The 15,384-nt window shown below is 45.1% G+C and overlaps 1 protein-coding gene and 1 long non-coding RNA gene across 3 annotated transcripts; one reads left to right on the top strand and one right to left on the bottom strand.

The window, feature by feature from the left end:
* Nucleotides 1–3,747: 3,747 nt before the first annotated feature.
* Nucleotides 3,748–8,748, bottom strand: LOC115029411. Its single transcript, XR_003834970.1, has 3 exons — nucleotides 8,310–8,748; nucleotides 5,178–5,208; nucleotides 3,748–4,276 (listed from the first exon to the last, which is right to left on the bottom strand). It is a non-coding gene; the product is annotated as an uncharacterized LOC115029411 (long non-coding RNA).
* Lratd2 (LRAT domain containing 2) lies at nucleotides 7,656–13,403 on the top strand. 2 transcript variants are annotated; one of them, XM_021183664.1, is made up of 2 exons: nucleotides 7,656–8,222; nucleotides 8,745–13,403. In XM_021183664.1, the coding sequence occupies exon 2, from the start codon at nucleotides 8,841–8,843 to the stop codon at nucleotides 9,771–9,773; it is 933 nt and encodes a 310-aa protein (XP_021039323.1). In that variant the 5' UTR covers nucleotides 7,656–8,222; nucleotides 8,745–8,840; the 3' UTR covers nucleotides 9,774–13,403. The 2 variants fall into 2 exon arrangements, 1 of the variants encoding a protein (XP_021039323.1); XR_003834969.1 differs by lacking the exon at nucleotides 7,656–8,222 and having other exon boundaries at nucleotides 8,770–9,960; nucleotides 12,460–13,403.
* Nucleotides 13,404–15,384: the final 1,981 nt, after the last annotated feature.

Below are 15,384 nucleotides of genomic sequence, written 5' to 3'. Positions count from 1 at the left end.
TATCAAGTAGATAAGAACAAACAAGCAAACAAAACTCCCAAACTAACCAGCACACATCCCATCCCAGATTTCCAATACAAAACTGTAAGAAGCAACTTTCTGTGCCTATACTCTCCCCCATATACTTTTAAAAAAAATATAACAGAATACTGTTATATTAACCAGAACTGTCTAAGGCAGGTATTTTGGTCCCTTTGGGACCGGATGCATTCAGGGTGTCTCTATTTTGATAGGAAGGGCAAGGTTATCCTCATTTCTGGAGTCTGAGGAGGAATCCAGTTGAAGACAAACACAGAAGAGCAACAAAAATAGCTTGAGGAATTTGGTCCAACATACAGCTACCACAGCTGTAATGTACATTTTTATAGCATCCATATTTTGAAAGGGAAAAGAAACAGATGATATTGATTTTAGCAATATATTTCGTGTAACCTAAAATCCAATAATCACCATTTCAACATGTAATAAATATACAAAGTCAAGTTTTGTGTTTTGTTTGGTTTGTTCTACTACTTCTTAGAACTCACTGAGCACCTTGCATCTAGGACACATTTCAAGTCAGATATCCAGTAGCCATTCTTGACTGGTAGATACCATGCAAGGTAGCACAAGGTTATATTTCTTGATGCACCCAAGTCCAGTTCAAAGACCTGTCTGAAGCCCATATTTCTGGATTATTGTGCTGGTTACAATATAGGCAGCTACTTAACTTTTAGAGCTTGACAGTCCCCCTGTAAATTGAAGAGAAATTATACTGTGAAGAGAGATAGAGATGCCCCATAAAGATACTGTCTATTATTCAATCAACTATAATTCAGAGCTTATAATATATGAGCTATGACAACCAAATCAAGTTACTAACATATACAAAATAAGAAAAGGGAATAAATACGTAGTTTAAGTAATATATAACAGAACAGAAATGGGTTATAATCATCTATTTCCATGGCTGTAACAAAACATCTGAGGCTGGATACTTACAAAGAAAAAGGTTTATTTACTCCATTTTACAGGATAAAGACCATGGTACCAGCTTCTGCTTGATTCATGCCTCGTAATGGATGCCACCACTATAGCTGTAGCATGTGTAGCGGAGAGGTCACATGATCAGACAGGAAGCCAATCAGGCTTGCTCTTATAACAACTCACTCTCTTGGGAACAAATCAGGAATCTAGAATTATCACAATTCCTTCCACTGGAAGTGCCACCAATGATCTAACCATCTTCCAGGAAGTTTCACTATTTAAAGATACCATCTCTTCAATACCAAGCCACAGACCCCTTGGGTCCACATCTAAGTCACTGCTGTACACAAGAGCATGTATGGGAAATTCTAGGGATTTTAAAATAATATTGTCAGGGAATATGTATCTGGAAGCTGGTATCTTGGTGAAGACTGAACAGAGTCTGATAAGCTTTGCAGGGACAAGTAAGTACTCCATGCAGAAGGAATGAGAAAAGTTTAGATTCTGAGGGAGATGTGGACTTGCCATGGGGGAAGGGAGTAATGAAGGGCCATCTTGTCTTGTAATGAGAAGAAAACTAGTGAGATGACCTTGGAGTCTACCGTAGGAACACCCCACCCCTCTCTAAGGCAGATGAGGATTTTGAGCAGAGAAATAACATGGTTTCTCTCACAGCGGTGCAGGATCCCTCACCCTGCTGGGTTGTGAATGACCGTAGCGCCGTTACTGATCCATGAGAAACCTTCATCCTAGATCCAGAAAACTGTACAGGGAGGGGCAGACAGAGATGGCTGAGCCCTCCTGTGTCCCACATGCTGCATACCCTGTCCCACCTGTACTAAAAACTGTCACACTGAACAAATGCTACCTTCTCCTCTGTGTCACAGCCTGTTTCTTTGAAGGCATGCAGAATGCATGGGGGAGAGAGAGAAAAGGGTGGAAGAGTTGGGGTGTTCTCTTCTGAAGCCTCTGAATCTACCCTTTCTGAGTCCCATCATCCCTTTTGCACACAAGAAATGCAGAATAAGATTCTTAGAATTTAGGGTCCCCCCCCCCACTCACATTTGGATGTGCAGATATGCCAATATTTGGATTCCTAGAGCTGTAATTTAAGCCAGTCTCTCCCCTGGAACCGCCTGGTGAAATGCATCTTTCATGAGGCTCCTGAGGGAGCCCAGCTACAATCTCAGACTCCTGAGCACAAATCACATTTCCGGCAACATCAACAATATGATCACAGGGCCCCCTGAAGCAGTGGGCCTGATAGAGGACCAGCTCCATCTCTTCTCTCTCCTAGACAGCCTGATAGCAAGAGAAATGTGTGAGCAGTAGGTGGAATGGCTTGAGGTCCCAGGCTGCAGGTGCAGCTCTAGCTTCTGCTCAGGGGCCCCCCTTCTTGTCTCTGTCCATCTGCACAGTAACTCATGCCCTTCCTGTTGGAAAGAGTCTGGCCTAGTTATCTAAGAAAAAATGAAACAGAAAGAAAGAAAAAAAATCTCATGATTAGGCAGCCTCTGGTACATCTCTCCTTAATCTGGACTGTGTCAATGTGTAACACTCCTACATTGATTTCGTAGCCAAAGTCTGGCAGGCTGGGAACAGAGCTACAGGTGAATAGCTCTCAAAGGTGAGGTGAGTACTGTGGGTATCACCTATCCCAGGGAATGAAACTTAAAACAAATGAACAAAAACAGAATAAGTGTTCATCTAATAGTCTCTTTGATCGGATGACTGTCTGCCCTAGTCTCTGTTAAAAGCAGCATCTCTGAAAACTCAATATTCCCTGCTTTCTGTACCCACTCTTTTCCATCGCTGTAACATACCTAACCCAGTTCTCATGTCAGCTCTTTGTTCAGGGTGGAGGGCAATGACCAAGACAGGGAGGCACCCAGGTCGGATGACCACTATTGCCATTAGCTTTGGCCAGAAGTGTTCAGGACTAAAACCATTCAAGTTCCTAGCAAATCAAAATAAGCTGGTCACTCAGATTTGCTAGTTACAGGCCAAGCAAACACACACAGGATGGGAGTACTCTACCCCTCCTTCGACTCTGTTTGATTCATTGTGAAAACCAGACTTGGAGGCAGCAGGGCCTGGCCTCTTCCGTGATAATGAGTAGGACTCATGTCCTTTGGACTTAACACGCTGGCTGGGGACACACAAACATCAGGAGTGTGTGGAGATTTGTTACAAAAGAGGCCCACAGCAGGAGGCTCTCCTACTCCTTACACAAAGTCATCATGGGCTGTGAATCATGCCCAGTGTGCACATGGCCTTTAGGATTTACAGGATGCTCCTGCACATAGATTTTCCTTGAACATCTCTGTTGTGACAGAGAGCATCAGCATTACCCGAAAGGCTGAGACACCAGGCCCAGCATGGAGAAGAGACAACTCTAGCATCACATGATTGGCAAACACAAGGGACATCAAGTTATCACTCCACTCTACCACTGTTCACTTTACAAGATGGCCAGAAACCCTCAGGGAGAATGGGTACCGGTCAGCCTAGGGGTTTGGGGATGTAGAGTGCTATGGAGGTAGCTGCATTTGAGAAAATGCTATTATCTTGGTGAGCATGAGGCCCAGCCTGGGGATAGACAGAAGTCTAGATTGCTTAACCACAGAGTTCTTTGATCCCCTGTTGTATACATTCCAGGAGAGACAATTTTCAACCCAATATCTCACCCCACTTGCAACGTCAGAGTTCAGGCCTCGTGGGGTAGAACGGTCAACTCTCATTTCAGCCTCAGGCGCTTAGACAGGAACTTACCAACATTGAACACAACTTGTTTTTATTTTGTTTCTTCTTAGAGCAGGTGCAGAGAATATGAAATTTGGGTTACTGTGGTTGAATGATTAATCAACAAAATTCTCTAAAAAAAAAAAATGCAAGTACAATAGCCACCACTGGTACAGTGTTTTCACTGACTCTATTTTTAGCTCAGGAGGTTTCTTGCCTCCAGGCCCTGCCCATTGTGTACTCTCATCTCAATCTCCTTTTCCCCTACTCTCTAAACGCTCTCAGCTCCATCCTTCCACTGTTCCCATCTTCCTTCTAGAGTGGATAGCAATGCCAGCCCTTTTTTTTCTTTATGTCTCAGCCCAAATTCCATTTCTTGAGGGGTCCTCCTTGGCCATCTCATGTAAAGTAGGCCAGTGACGTCCCTGCCACTCTCTCCTTCAGGACAGCTACTCAATCTCAGGGTGCTGTCTTACGTTCCTCACAGTCCTGATCTCAGGCACTTTTATTTGTTCTTCTGCTTATTTATCTCATGTCTCCTCCAGTCAAGTCTTGAAGGCCACAGTAACTGAGACACAATGAGAGGAAAAAAAAAGTGTCACTTCAATATTCATTAAATGTCGTGAAAAAAATCAAGAGGTTAAAAAAATAATAAAATAAATGCATAGGCCTGGAAGTAAAACAAATATGTGCTTTTCTGTCTTCCCAGTATGGAAGAAGACATGGCCTTCATAAAGCTTTTGCTCTGAGAGGCCCACTCAATGGTAGTAACTCTTGAATTTAGAATTTTGTTAGCCCAACAGTATGAAATCCCAATGGTAAGCCTTCTGTTATCCATTGCCCAATCCACGGGTTTTGAGATTAATTTTACCTCAGTCTCTTCTATTTCCTGTTCTTATAGAACATGCCAACGAGTGCTAAAGACTCTATTAGTCTGTGTCCTCAACTGTTAACTGAGCTCTTGGAGGACAGGAGTATCTAGCAAGGTATATGCTGGGCTCGTAGAATGAACACATGCTATGATGCTAACTTGTAGAATGAATGAATGCTATGATGGGCACATGTCTAATATGTCTTCTAGGAACAGATTTTGAATGAAGTTCTCTATTTTAGAGAGAACAGGGGCTAGAGCCATCGATGCCTTATCAGTAAACGGTTTATTCTTCTTGCAGAAAGGACCGGAGTTCAGTACTCAGCATCAAAATTGGGTAACTCATGACAAACCCACATGCAAACAAAATTAAACCCGCTTACATAAAGTTAAAAATAATAACAAAATCAATTAAAAATAGAAATAAAAGAAAGAATATTAAATATTTCAATTAGCAGTTGACCTGGGGACAGTCCTTGGGAAGTAACAGCAGGAGGATTGAAAATCTAGCTACAAAGAATTCAATGCCAGCCTGGACAACTTAGTGTGACAGTATCTCAAAACATGTGAAAGGGAGAAAACATAATAGAAAGCTTACCTATCTTGTACAACAGCCCAGGTTCTGTCCTCTACACCACAAAGAAGAAATACATAGTCAATATATGAATTAGAAAACAGTGGGAAATAGCATATAGTCATGAACTAAATTATATATAATCAAGTGATAAGGTGTGAAATACATGTCTGTTGGATGGAAAGGGGGTTAGCAGAGAGACTCCTAGGGCCAGGAGGGGGACCTCCTTAGATGGGATGACAGGACAGGAGTGGAAGCAAATTTAGATCACACCTTTGAAAAGCAGCTACTCACAGCAGCCTCAGAGCCAGAGTCACCAGTTCCAGCCCTTCAATGCTTACCATCCTAGATAATGGGACTAATGGGTTTATAGTCTTAGGTTTTTTTTCTACTAAAACTGGTAATCTCAACTTTCATTCACTAATTATTTGAGATGAAAAAAGCCTTTTTAGAGACACTGTATAACCTCTGACCCAGTGCTCCATGTGGCCAGACGGAGGTTGAGCCCTTGACATTCATTAATTAAAAAAATCTGCACCAGACGATGATTATCAAAGGTATCACATGCTGACTTGCTGATTGCTTCATAAAACCAGGAAGTCCTCTCTCTCTCTCTCTCTCTCTCTCTCTCTCTCTCTCTCTCTCTCTCTCTCTCTCTCTCTCTCCCTCCCTGATTTTTGGTCTATGGAAAATTTCCCCTCCAGCGTCTACTAAACACTTATTAACTGACTGAGTACTAGATAAGATGATGTGATGTCTGCTCCTTCTGGGACTTTATTGTTGGCCTATTGAATAACAGAGCAATTGCTGAGATAATAAGAGAGAGACAAAGAAGTACTGCTTTCTCAGCCTTTAGGACTTGAACCCAGGGTGCAAGCAGCAGCCTACTGTACAACTGTTCCCTTCCACAGACTCAGACTCCACCTCTTCCCAGCCCATCCAGTGTCAGACACAGGGGCAAACTGGCCCACAGTGTCTGGCAGAAGGTCTTACCACTCAACAGCCAAATTCTATGTATAACACTCATCTCTGTGCTCACATGGTAGGAGCAATGGCTCCTGGAGCACGTTACTCAAATGTCCAGGAACCACTCTCCTAACCTCATATATCTCCAGCCAATCAGAAGATATTGAAATTAAACCTTTAGGATACACACAAACCTCTCTTTTGGTGTAGCTTATACTGTGATCTTAGGCTTGCTGAAGGACTAACTTCCATCAGAGCCCTGACAATATTGATTGTTTTGGCTTAAAGGTACATAAGTAGATTGATTTTTGTTTCTGCTTTCAAACTAAAAAGGATCATAGTAGTGTTAGTATATTCCTGTTTCCACTGGTTGGTATGCACAGAATGAATAAATAATGTTACTTGGAAAAATTCAGTCGATGGAAAACAAGGTGTAGGTCTTGAATTGCACTGTTAACTGGCTTGAGTGCTTCCTAAGATTGTCTATTTCTGTTCTGACCCACTATTTAGAAGAAGGAGGGGAGAGGAGAAGAAGGAAGGGGAAAGAAGAAGGAGGAGGAAGAGGAGGAGGAGGAGGAAGAGGAGGAGAAAGAGAAGGAGGAGGAGAAGAAGAAGGAGGAGGAGGAGGAGAAGGAGAAGGAGGAGGAGGAGACGGAGAAGAAGAAGAAGAAGAAGAAGAAGAAGAAGAAGAAGAAGAAGAAGAAGAAGAAGAAGAAGAAGAAGAAGAAGAAGAAGAAGAAGNAAGAAGAAGAAGAAGAAGAAGAAGAAGAAGAAGAAGAAGAAGAAGAAGAAGAAGAAGAAGAAGAAGAAGAAGAAGAAGAAGAAGAGCAGTAGTAGCAGCAGCAGCAACAAAAATCACTTTAGTAGTTTAGGTCTGGGGTAGAGAAATGACCCCAGCAGGGGAGAAAGTGTCCTCTTGTGGAGGTTAATAACCAAAAAGGCTGTCACTTCCCTCTCTATGTAAGGAGGAAGGAAATATATTCATCAGGGGTCTCTGCTAATTTGCTTTTAATTTAAGGACAATTAGGCAACTCTACACCCCCACCCTATTTCTGCATGCTTTCTCTCACAACTAGAAAAGAAATCCAAAACAAAGAAGGCTGTGAAGTTAACCTTGAGTTTACTTGGAGGGACACCTAACAGTCATTAGGGATTTGGGGAGCTAGTCAACTAAGTCCTGTATTATACTGCTTCCTCTTTCTGAATTATTATTATTATTTTTTACTATCCCAAATTATTACTTGCTCTGGAAAAAGGTTTTAGCTGATGTGTTTCTTGAACTGTTGCAGCACAGACTCCTTTAAGTCATAAAAACGTTCTGATAAGAAAAGTCTGTCTCTCTTTCTTTAGATACTCCATCTAAGAAGAATTGGAAGGAGAAGAGGAAGAAAGACCAACATTTCACCACTTGCATTTCTATACTGGCAGGTGGCGTCTTGCTTCCAACTTCTCAGAACCCCAACTCAGCATAACAGAAAGGCAAGGGGGCTCAGGGCGGTAGAGGAAGCCTGCTCCCGTGGGAGGTACACGGTTTACCAGCCGGATTTAAAACCGCTACGGAGGGGGCGTGGTCTTGGAAGGGCGGAGCAGCCCTGATGGGCGGGGCGGGGGCGGGGCTCCGAGAGACTGAGCTGGGCACAGGAAAGACCGGAGCTCCCAGAGCTACGTCTGTCTCTTTAAATGCCACGGGCTGCACTCCCGCCCGGGAGCCCCGAGCCGGATCTACAATCCCGTCCCTCCCGCTCCGGCGCTTGTTGCTCGCCTAGCCCGAGCGGGAGCTGCGGCCCCCGGGAAACCCAGCTAGCGCCTTCTGCTTCCCTCCTCGTGCCCCACCTTCCCGGAAATCTGCGTGAGGGGTTGTGCAGCAACGAGCGTGAACAGGCATTGCCCCCCATCTTTAAGTCTTGGGGCTCTACACAGCCGCGGGGGGCAGCGAGGGAGAAATGCTTCCTTCCCCGAAGCCCAGCTTCGCCTCGGTCTGCGCTGGGAGAGGAGGTACTGCGGAGCCCACACCTGCGAACTCGCCCTAGAAGTCTCGGGTGCGGCAGGGTGCCCCTCCCGGTCCCCTAGGGCTTCTACCTCTCGGGGAGAGAGTCCGCGCAGGTAATCTGAACCCCAGGGCAGGCGCACGGGGGAGGGGCCGACGAGCCGCAGTGACTTGCGGCAGGTGAGTCTGGTCCGGAGGCTCACCTGTCACCTCCACGCCGAGGGAGCCTAGCAGATTCTTGGGGGTGCAGACATTGAAGGACGTCAAAAGGCTAGTTATGATCCGGAGTGGGAGGGGAAGTTAGGAAAGAGAAGGAAATTGGAATAAAGTTTCTATTTCCTTCCCTCCCCCACTCCTGCCCAGGGTTGGCAGGTAGGGCGCGGGCGGAAGCTGTCGGAGCTGCTGATGCAATGGCTTTGGCTGGGTCCAGGTGATAGCTGGAGGAAGGGGAAAGCTGGAGTGGCCATGTCTCCAGTGATCGTGACCTTAGTGGTGTAGAAACGCGAGGAAGCACGTCCCCCAGACTTCTCCTAAAATGGCTCCAGGTGCTCGGGCCCCTACCGGTTCTTTTTCAAGAAACAAACGTCTTTTTCTGGAGTGGCACCTACAAACATCTCCCTCGTCTTCTCTTCCAACAGGTGGCTTTAGCCCCTGCCCGGGCACCAGTGCCAATGACTCTGACGGTGGTTTCGCTTTCTCCTCTTGAAGTCTTGTGAACGAGCGTCCACAGCGTTATGGGCAACCAGGTGGAAAAACTGACCCACCTAAGTTATAAGGAAGTTCCCACGGCCGACCCGACCGGCGTGGATCGAGATGATGGGCCCCGCATCGGAGTCTCTTATATTTTCTCCAATGACGACGAGGATGTGGAACCTCAGCCACCGCCCCAGGGGCTTGATGGCGGAGCTTTGTCCGACTCCGGGGATCGGCCTCCCCTTCCCCCGCCGCAGCCCTACGACCCGCGGCAGCACGAGGTGGAATGCTCGGTGTTTTATCGTGATGAGTGCATCTATCAGAAAAGCTTCGCGCCGGGATCGGCGGCTCTGAGCACCTACACACCGGAGAACTTGCTCAACAAGTGCAGTCCGGGTGACCTGGTGGAGTTTGTATCGCAAGCGCAATACCCGCACTGGGCTGTCTACGTGGGCAATTTCCAGGTGGTGCATTTGCACCGGCTGGAGGTGAGCAACAGCTTCCTGACTGATGCGAGCCAGGGCCGGCGCGGCCGCGTGGTCAATGATCTGTATCGCTACAAGCCACTGAGCCCGAGCGCTGTCGTGCGCAACGCGCTGGCCCACGTGGGCGCCAAGGAGCGCGAACTCAGCTGGCGCAACTCCGAGAGCTTTGCGGCCTGGTGCCGCTATGGCAAACGCGAGTTCAAGATCGGTGGCGAGCTGCGCATCGGCAAGCAGCCCTACCGTTTGCAGATTCAGCTCTCTGCTCAGCGCAGCCACACTCTCGAGTTCCAGAGCCTGGAGGACTTGATCATGGAGAAGCGGCGCAATGACCAGATCGGACGCGCGGCGGTGCTACAGGAGCTCGCCACGCACCTGCACCCGGCTGAGCCGGATGAGGGCGACAGCGACGCGACTCGGACTACACCGTCCCCCCTGCGTCCCCCAGCATCGGGCTCCGAGGAGGAGAACGGAGACTCCGTCGTGCACTGATACTTGACCTGGGCTCAGAGCTACAAAAGGAAGCCGTTTGCTGCAGCCACGCCCCCTTCCTCCCTGCTCTTCTCCCCCCCTACACTTGGGCCCCATTTAGTATTCCTGGGCCTTTTGGAAAAAGCGGAGTTGGTGAAATGCACTGCAGGCTTTGGACAGGGGAGGAGGAAGGGGACTTAGGGAGCAGGTAGGATTGGCTGGTGGGTGGCCATGGGATGCTTTTTCTTCAGGCCCTCTCAGTCCACCTTCCTTTCCGAGGTGGGGTAAAGTGTGAACTTGCTTGCGGCTTCAACCCTATCAGATCTGGGACCAAATTCAACCCTTCGTATACAAGCAGGCTTGGGGGAAATCTCAGAGCACACTTGCCCTGCATTGGGCCTCTCTGGATCCCTCCCTACACTCAGCTTGGAGGATGCAGGGTACAAAGGCCAGAGAGGATTGGGGAGGAGCCGCTTCGGGTCTGCTGGGAGAACTGCTTATCTGCTTCCCCCGCTGAGCTGTGCTTGGGATCCTAGAAGCTGGAGTGATTTATTTTTATGGGATTCCCGGGGCACAGGGCTGCTGAAACTACAAGATCTGGGATCAGCAGACCGAAACCAAACAGCCCCGTATTAAGTGCAGCAAATACTTTAGCAAACTCAGGCTACAAGGCTACAAAAGGATTTCACTACCTCCCCCTCCCTATCCCCAAGTACCTCCTCTTGGGAAGCTGGCTCTAAGCGGAGTCTTTGGCTTAGACTCCAATTCCTTCCCCGGTTACAAGTAAATCATTGTCAAGGGCCAGCCAGGGAAAGGATTCAATTAAGGTGCCATTCTGCCTCCTGTGTTTTTGGCCTGCTGTTGTGGACTCTTAGAGCTATGGTGTTGTTATCAGGGGAGGCAATAGCCCTTTGTGTCTCTGATCTAATTAAACCTGTTTGGCTGTTCATCTGCAGGTCACAGATGGGGTTGGCTTGTGCCACCCCATAAAGTATCCTCTAGGGAATCAACCAGTGCTACCCTCGCAAGAATTAAATCTCTCCTTGTCCCCTTGCTAAGTGGTGAAAGTAACCCTTTAAAAACCAAGTTGGATCTAGGGTTCGTTTTGCTTTTTGTTTTTCTCTCCCTGGTCTCCCTTCCTCGCCAGACAGTTGCTGTGGTAGGGTTATGGTTACTTTGCCATCCATGATGGATGAAGTTTAATTTAAGGTACAAAGTCTTGTTATATGTACCCAATTTCTTTGTGGTTGGAGAACATCCTATTCAGAACCCTTTACTAAGAGTGGTGGCATATCAGACACGACACCATGTAGTACTGTCAGAACAGATTTGATGATGGTCCCAAACGTAGGTTGGTGGTGGTGGCATTCGAACAGGCTGAACAGGTAGCAATTGTGTCTGCAACTCAATTTCCATGCACTTTAGTACAAGGCTTTAAGACTGCTACAGCCTGTTGCCTGAACTGCAGGCAGACCTTTGACTTCTGAGGGCTTATAGGCAATCTGTCAACTGCTTTCAAAACCTGAGCATACTTAAAGGCCTTTGCTGCTTCCACCAGCCTTTATAACACTGGAACTAGTTCTTAGATTGGAACAAAATCTTACTTGAGTGTCCTGAAGCCACGGTCATTGTTGGGCTTCTTGCTTGGGGATCTTTAAACTCCCCCTCCCCCCCTTTTTTAATAAGCCTAAATCTTCATAGTACCTCAGTATGAAACGTTTTCGTTAATTATAAAGGCATCAAATGCTCTTTCTGCTTTTACAATGCTTACCAAGCAAGTCCTTGTTCTTTGAATGTCAAACATGAGCTACCTACACACTAGCCTTGGTTTCAGACATTGGAGGAGAACCATTTTCTAGTTAGGAATATGGATCAGATTTCCCTGTTTAGTGAGTATTTGATTACATGGTCTTGTCCATGGAACAGCAGAGAAAATAAACACAGAGGATATTATTTAGGGAAACCTATGTCTAACAGATTTTTGAAAGTGGATATTGATGCCCGCTGTGTAGACTGCGGGAGGGGGGAGGAATCAGAATGGCTGTCCCCAGCAGCTCTGGAATAGCAAACTCCCCCAAGTTCTCCCATCCTTGTTGTCTTTCTCAGACCTCAAAGACCATACTAAGTGTAGCAGGTAACTTGTGTTATATATGAAGTACCTGCAAAGGAAGAACTCCTAAGGTCCACCCCACCTGTAGCATTCCTCTTTGAAAGTTGATCTGTTTCAGACGATAGTTTCTGGAATGTGCTGCCAGCAGTTTTGCTGGGTACTAATAATGCCAAATACGTAATACTTAGGAAGAGCTAACACACTGAAAGTTTTCTTAGGGGGTAGGAAGTCTAAGGCAGTGGTCCTCAACCTGTGGGTCCTGATCCTTTTGGATGTTGCATGCTAGGTATTTGCATTATGGTTCATAACAGTAGCAAAATTATAGTTAAGAAGTAACAACAGAATAATTCTGTGGTTGAGGGTCACTACAACATGAGAAACTAACCATATTTAAGGGTCACGGGATTCGGTCGAGAACCATTGCTCTAAAGTAAAGAACATCAATTTAGGGCTCTAAGATACAGTGTCGTGTCATCTCTTGGTTTTTAAGACTGCAGTGTTGTGGGGAAAACATTTTTTTACTTTAATGTCCTGGCAATGGCTACATCTGGCACTTTAGGGGGAAAAAGTATATTAATAATTTTTGTCTCTCTTTAGGAATAAGACATAGAACTATTTTGTACTGTGAATTATGGACACTCTTTGAAGGAAAGAAATATTAATTCCAGTGTTTTTCTGAAGCCCTGGAAGGGATAATAAGCAAGACCCGGTGGAACACATACAAAAAGAGAAACCAGACAAATTCTATTTTCTTACCCGAGCAAATATTTTATTGAGACTGCTTATGTATGTCAAAGGAGCCTACAACTTCAGCTACACAACTTTTTTGTATTGAAAGAACTCGTACTTTTGTAGCTTTTATTCCACATTTAATTTAAAAATGACTTTATAACACTAAAGTGTCTAGCAGAAGACTTTATTCCAGATCTTGAAGAAAATTTTTAGTTTTTATGGAAATGGTTCAGTGGTTCAGCTTCTCAAAGCTGCGGTGCTCCTGGCCCTCCTGGCACCATGGGACAAGGACAACCACGTGACAACATATTTTTTTGGAAGCAAAACTTTAATTTTATATGACATATACTATGAAAAGCTAAGAAAATTTAAGGACTACTAGTTTCCTTTTTCTTTCTTTTTTTTTTTCTTTTTAAAATGGGATCCACTGTGTTGAAGACTCTTGATATCATGTGCTTGTCTAGACATTTTTTAAAAACAATTTAAATAGAATTGAGCGTGATCATAGTTATCCAATGGATTTGTTTGGAAAATTGGATTTTATTTGTGAATTGTTTAAAAAATCAGGATACCGATAAATTTGACTGTTTTATTCCTCTTCTCATTATGTTTTATTCTTGGTTATGAATCGGGATATATACTCCAGGCATTTTCTTTCCCAGCAAATTGTAGGAACTTTGATTTGATTGGCGGTTGTATGTTAAATCAGTTTTCTTTCACCACTTCTTGAGAAGGCGGTTCCAGTTTGAAATTGTATCATTTCCTTCAAAATGAAGGGCCGTACTTAGTTAAATAAAAGATTGATGACATCTTTTAAGCCGCTTCCTCTTTACTCTGTCTTATAAAATGAAAGCTGTCAAGTCCTTTTGAAAAATGTTATGAGGGTTCCCAATAAACCATCTATTAGAGCTCAGTGCATGACTTTCTCCACATAGACACCCTTTCTTTTGACGTTTTTTATATTAATTCAAGCTGTTCAACTTACTGTAATATTAGTGGGTGTCATCCTTGCATTGTTCAGTGAATAGTTTGTTGGATCCGGTTAGTGGCCCAAACTTTTATATTTATCACGTGGGAATTATGCTGTCTGTGTTCACGAAAAGTATCTTATTTTCAATACAACAGTTTCAATACAAGGTTTTCCTTTCTTTTTTTTTCTTTTGTAATTTTATGTATTTATTCACTTTATATTCTGATCGCAGGTCCCCTCTCCTCCCAGTTACCCTTCACACAGCCCCTCCTTCTCCTCCTCCTCACTCCCCTTCACCTCTGAGAAGGGAGAAGTCTCCCCAACCTTCCCCCTTTTCCCCTCTGGGTACCAAACCACCCTAGCACCTCAAGTCATTGCAGGGCTAGGCATATCCTTCCCAGAGAAGTCAGATAAGGCAACCCAGTTAGGGGAACAGGATCCACAGATAGGCAACAGAGTCAGGATAAGTTCCCTGCTCCAGTTGTTTGGGGACCCACATAACTGAGTTGTACCTCTGCTACATAACATGCAGGAGGGAAGGGTGAGCGGCTAGATCCAGCCCAAGTGTGCACTATGGTTGGTGGTTCTGTCTCTGGGACCACCCAAGAGTCCAGATTAGTTGACTCTGTTGGTCTTCTATGGAATATCTAGCCCCATTGGGTTCTTCAGTCTTTCTCCAAACTCTTCCACATGACTTCCCAAGCTCCCCATCTAATGTTTGGCTGTAGGTCTCAGCATCTGTTTTGGTCAGCTGCTGGGTGGAGCCTTTCAGAGGACAGTTATGCTTGGTTCCTGTCTGAATCCAGGCTGACAGATACAAACAGCCTGATGTTTCAAGGTAGTTCAAGGAGGAAGGCAGGCCTGCAGTGTGTCCCTATTGATCCTCTAAGGACATCTCGGCACATTCCTCCCCAAATTGTCAGGGGGTGCTGCTGCACTCATTTATGTCTGCCTCACATAGGGTACCTGTGTATCCAGGCCAGCAGTGACAAATATAACTGTTCAATACATGGTTTTCAAAATCTATGTGAATGTTGAAGATGCACTTATCATGGGGTCTACAATGGGAAGCTCAGCTACTTGTGTTGAACCTAACGTGGTTTCACAGCCTCAGGTAAAGCAACCATGCTTATCATATGGCACTGTTGGCATGACAAGGTCCATGCAGTTGGTAGAATAGATGTGTCACCTAAGAGGCTCACCAACACAGCCTCTGAAATTACCGTCACAGTATCAAAAGGTTCAAATCCCTAGCCTTTGTCAACAGACTGAATTTTTTATGTAACAAAGTGGAACTAAGTTAAAAGGAGACCAAGTGGCAAGATCCCATTTCTCTCTGCTGTAGAAGTCTTTCGTCTCACAGTTCTTATTACACCAAGTTTGGGAAGGGAAGGCTAACTGCAAAATTGGCACTAATTCTTTGGTGGTTTTGATGGAGGCTGCTGTTCCTACTTTTTTTTCAGTGGACTTAGCTTGCTTAATGTAGGAAAATGACATGTTGAGAAGTGTTTAAAAGAACCTCAAAAACGAACAGGCTCAGAATAGGTGCAAAAAAAGGCTTCTATTTCCTTTCACTAAATTTACTAGGGAAACTGCTTATTAAACAAATATAGCAATTTGTCTGCAGAAGAAATGCATTTGCAATCATAATGAGGTACAGTCCTGAGCATTATGAAGGACCAGAGAGTGTTGAGCCCAGCCTGGTGTCAATCTGGGACAACAAAACTGCAATCAGAGATTCTTCAAAGAAGAACGATACTTATTTGGAGTTAACAGGGCATCTTAGTGGGAACAATCAAGTCACTCTCAACTGTGACTGT

This window comes from Mus caroli, chromosome 15, assembly GCF_900094665.2.
Source record: "Mus caroli chromosome 15, CAROLI_EIJ_v1.1, whole genome shotgun sequence".
NCBI lineage: Eukaryota > Metazoa > Chordata > Mammalia > Rodentia > Muridae > Mus > Mus caroli.
This window is presented reverse-complemented; position numbering and strand designations above follow the sequence as displayed.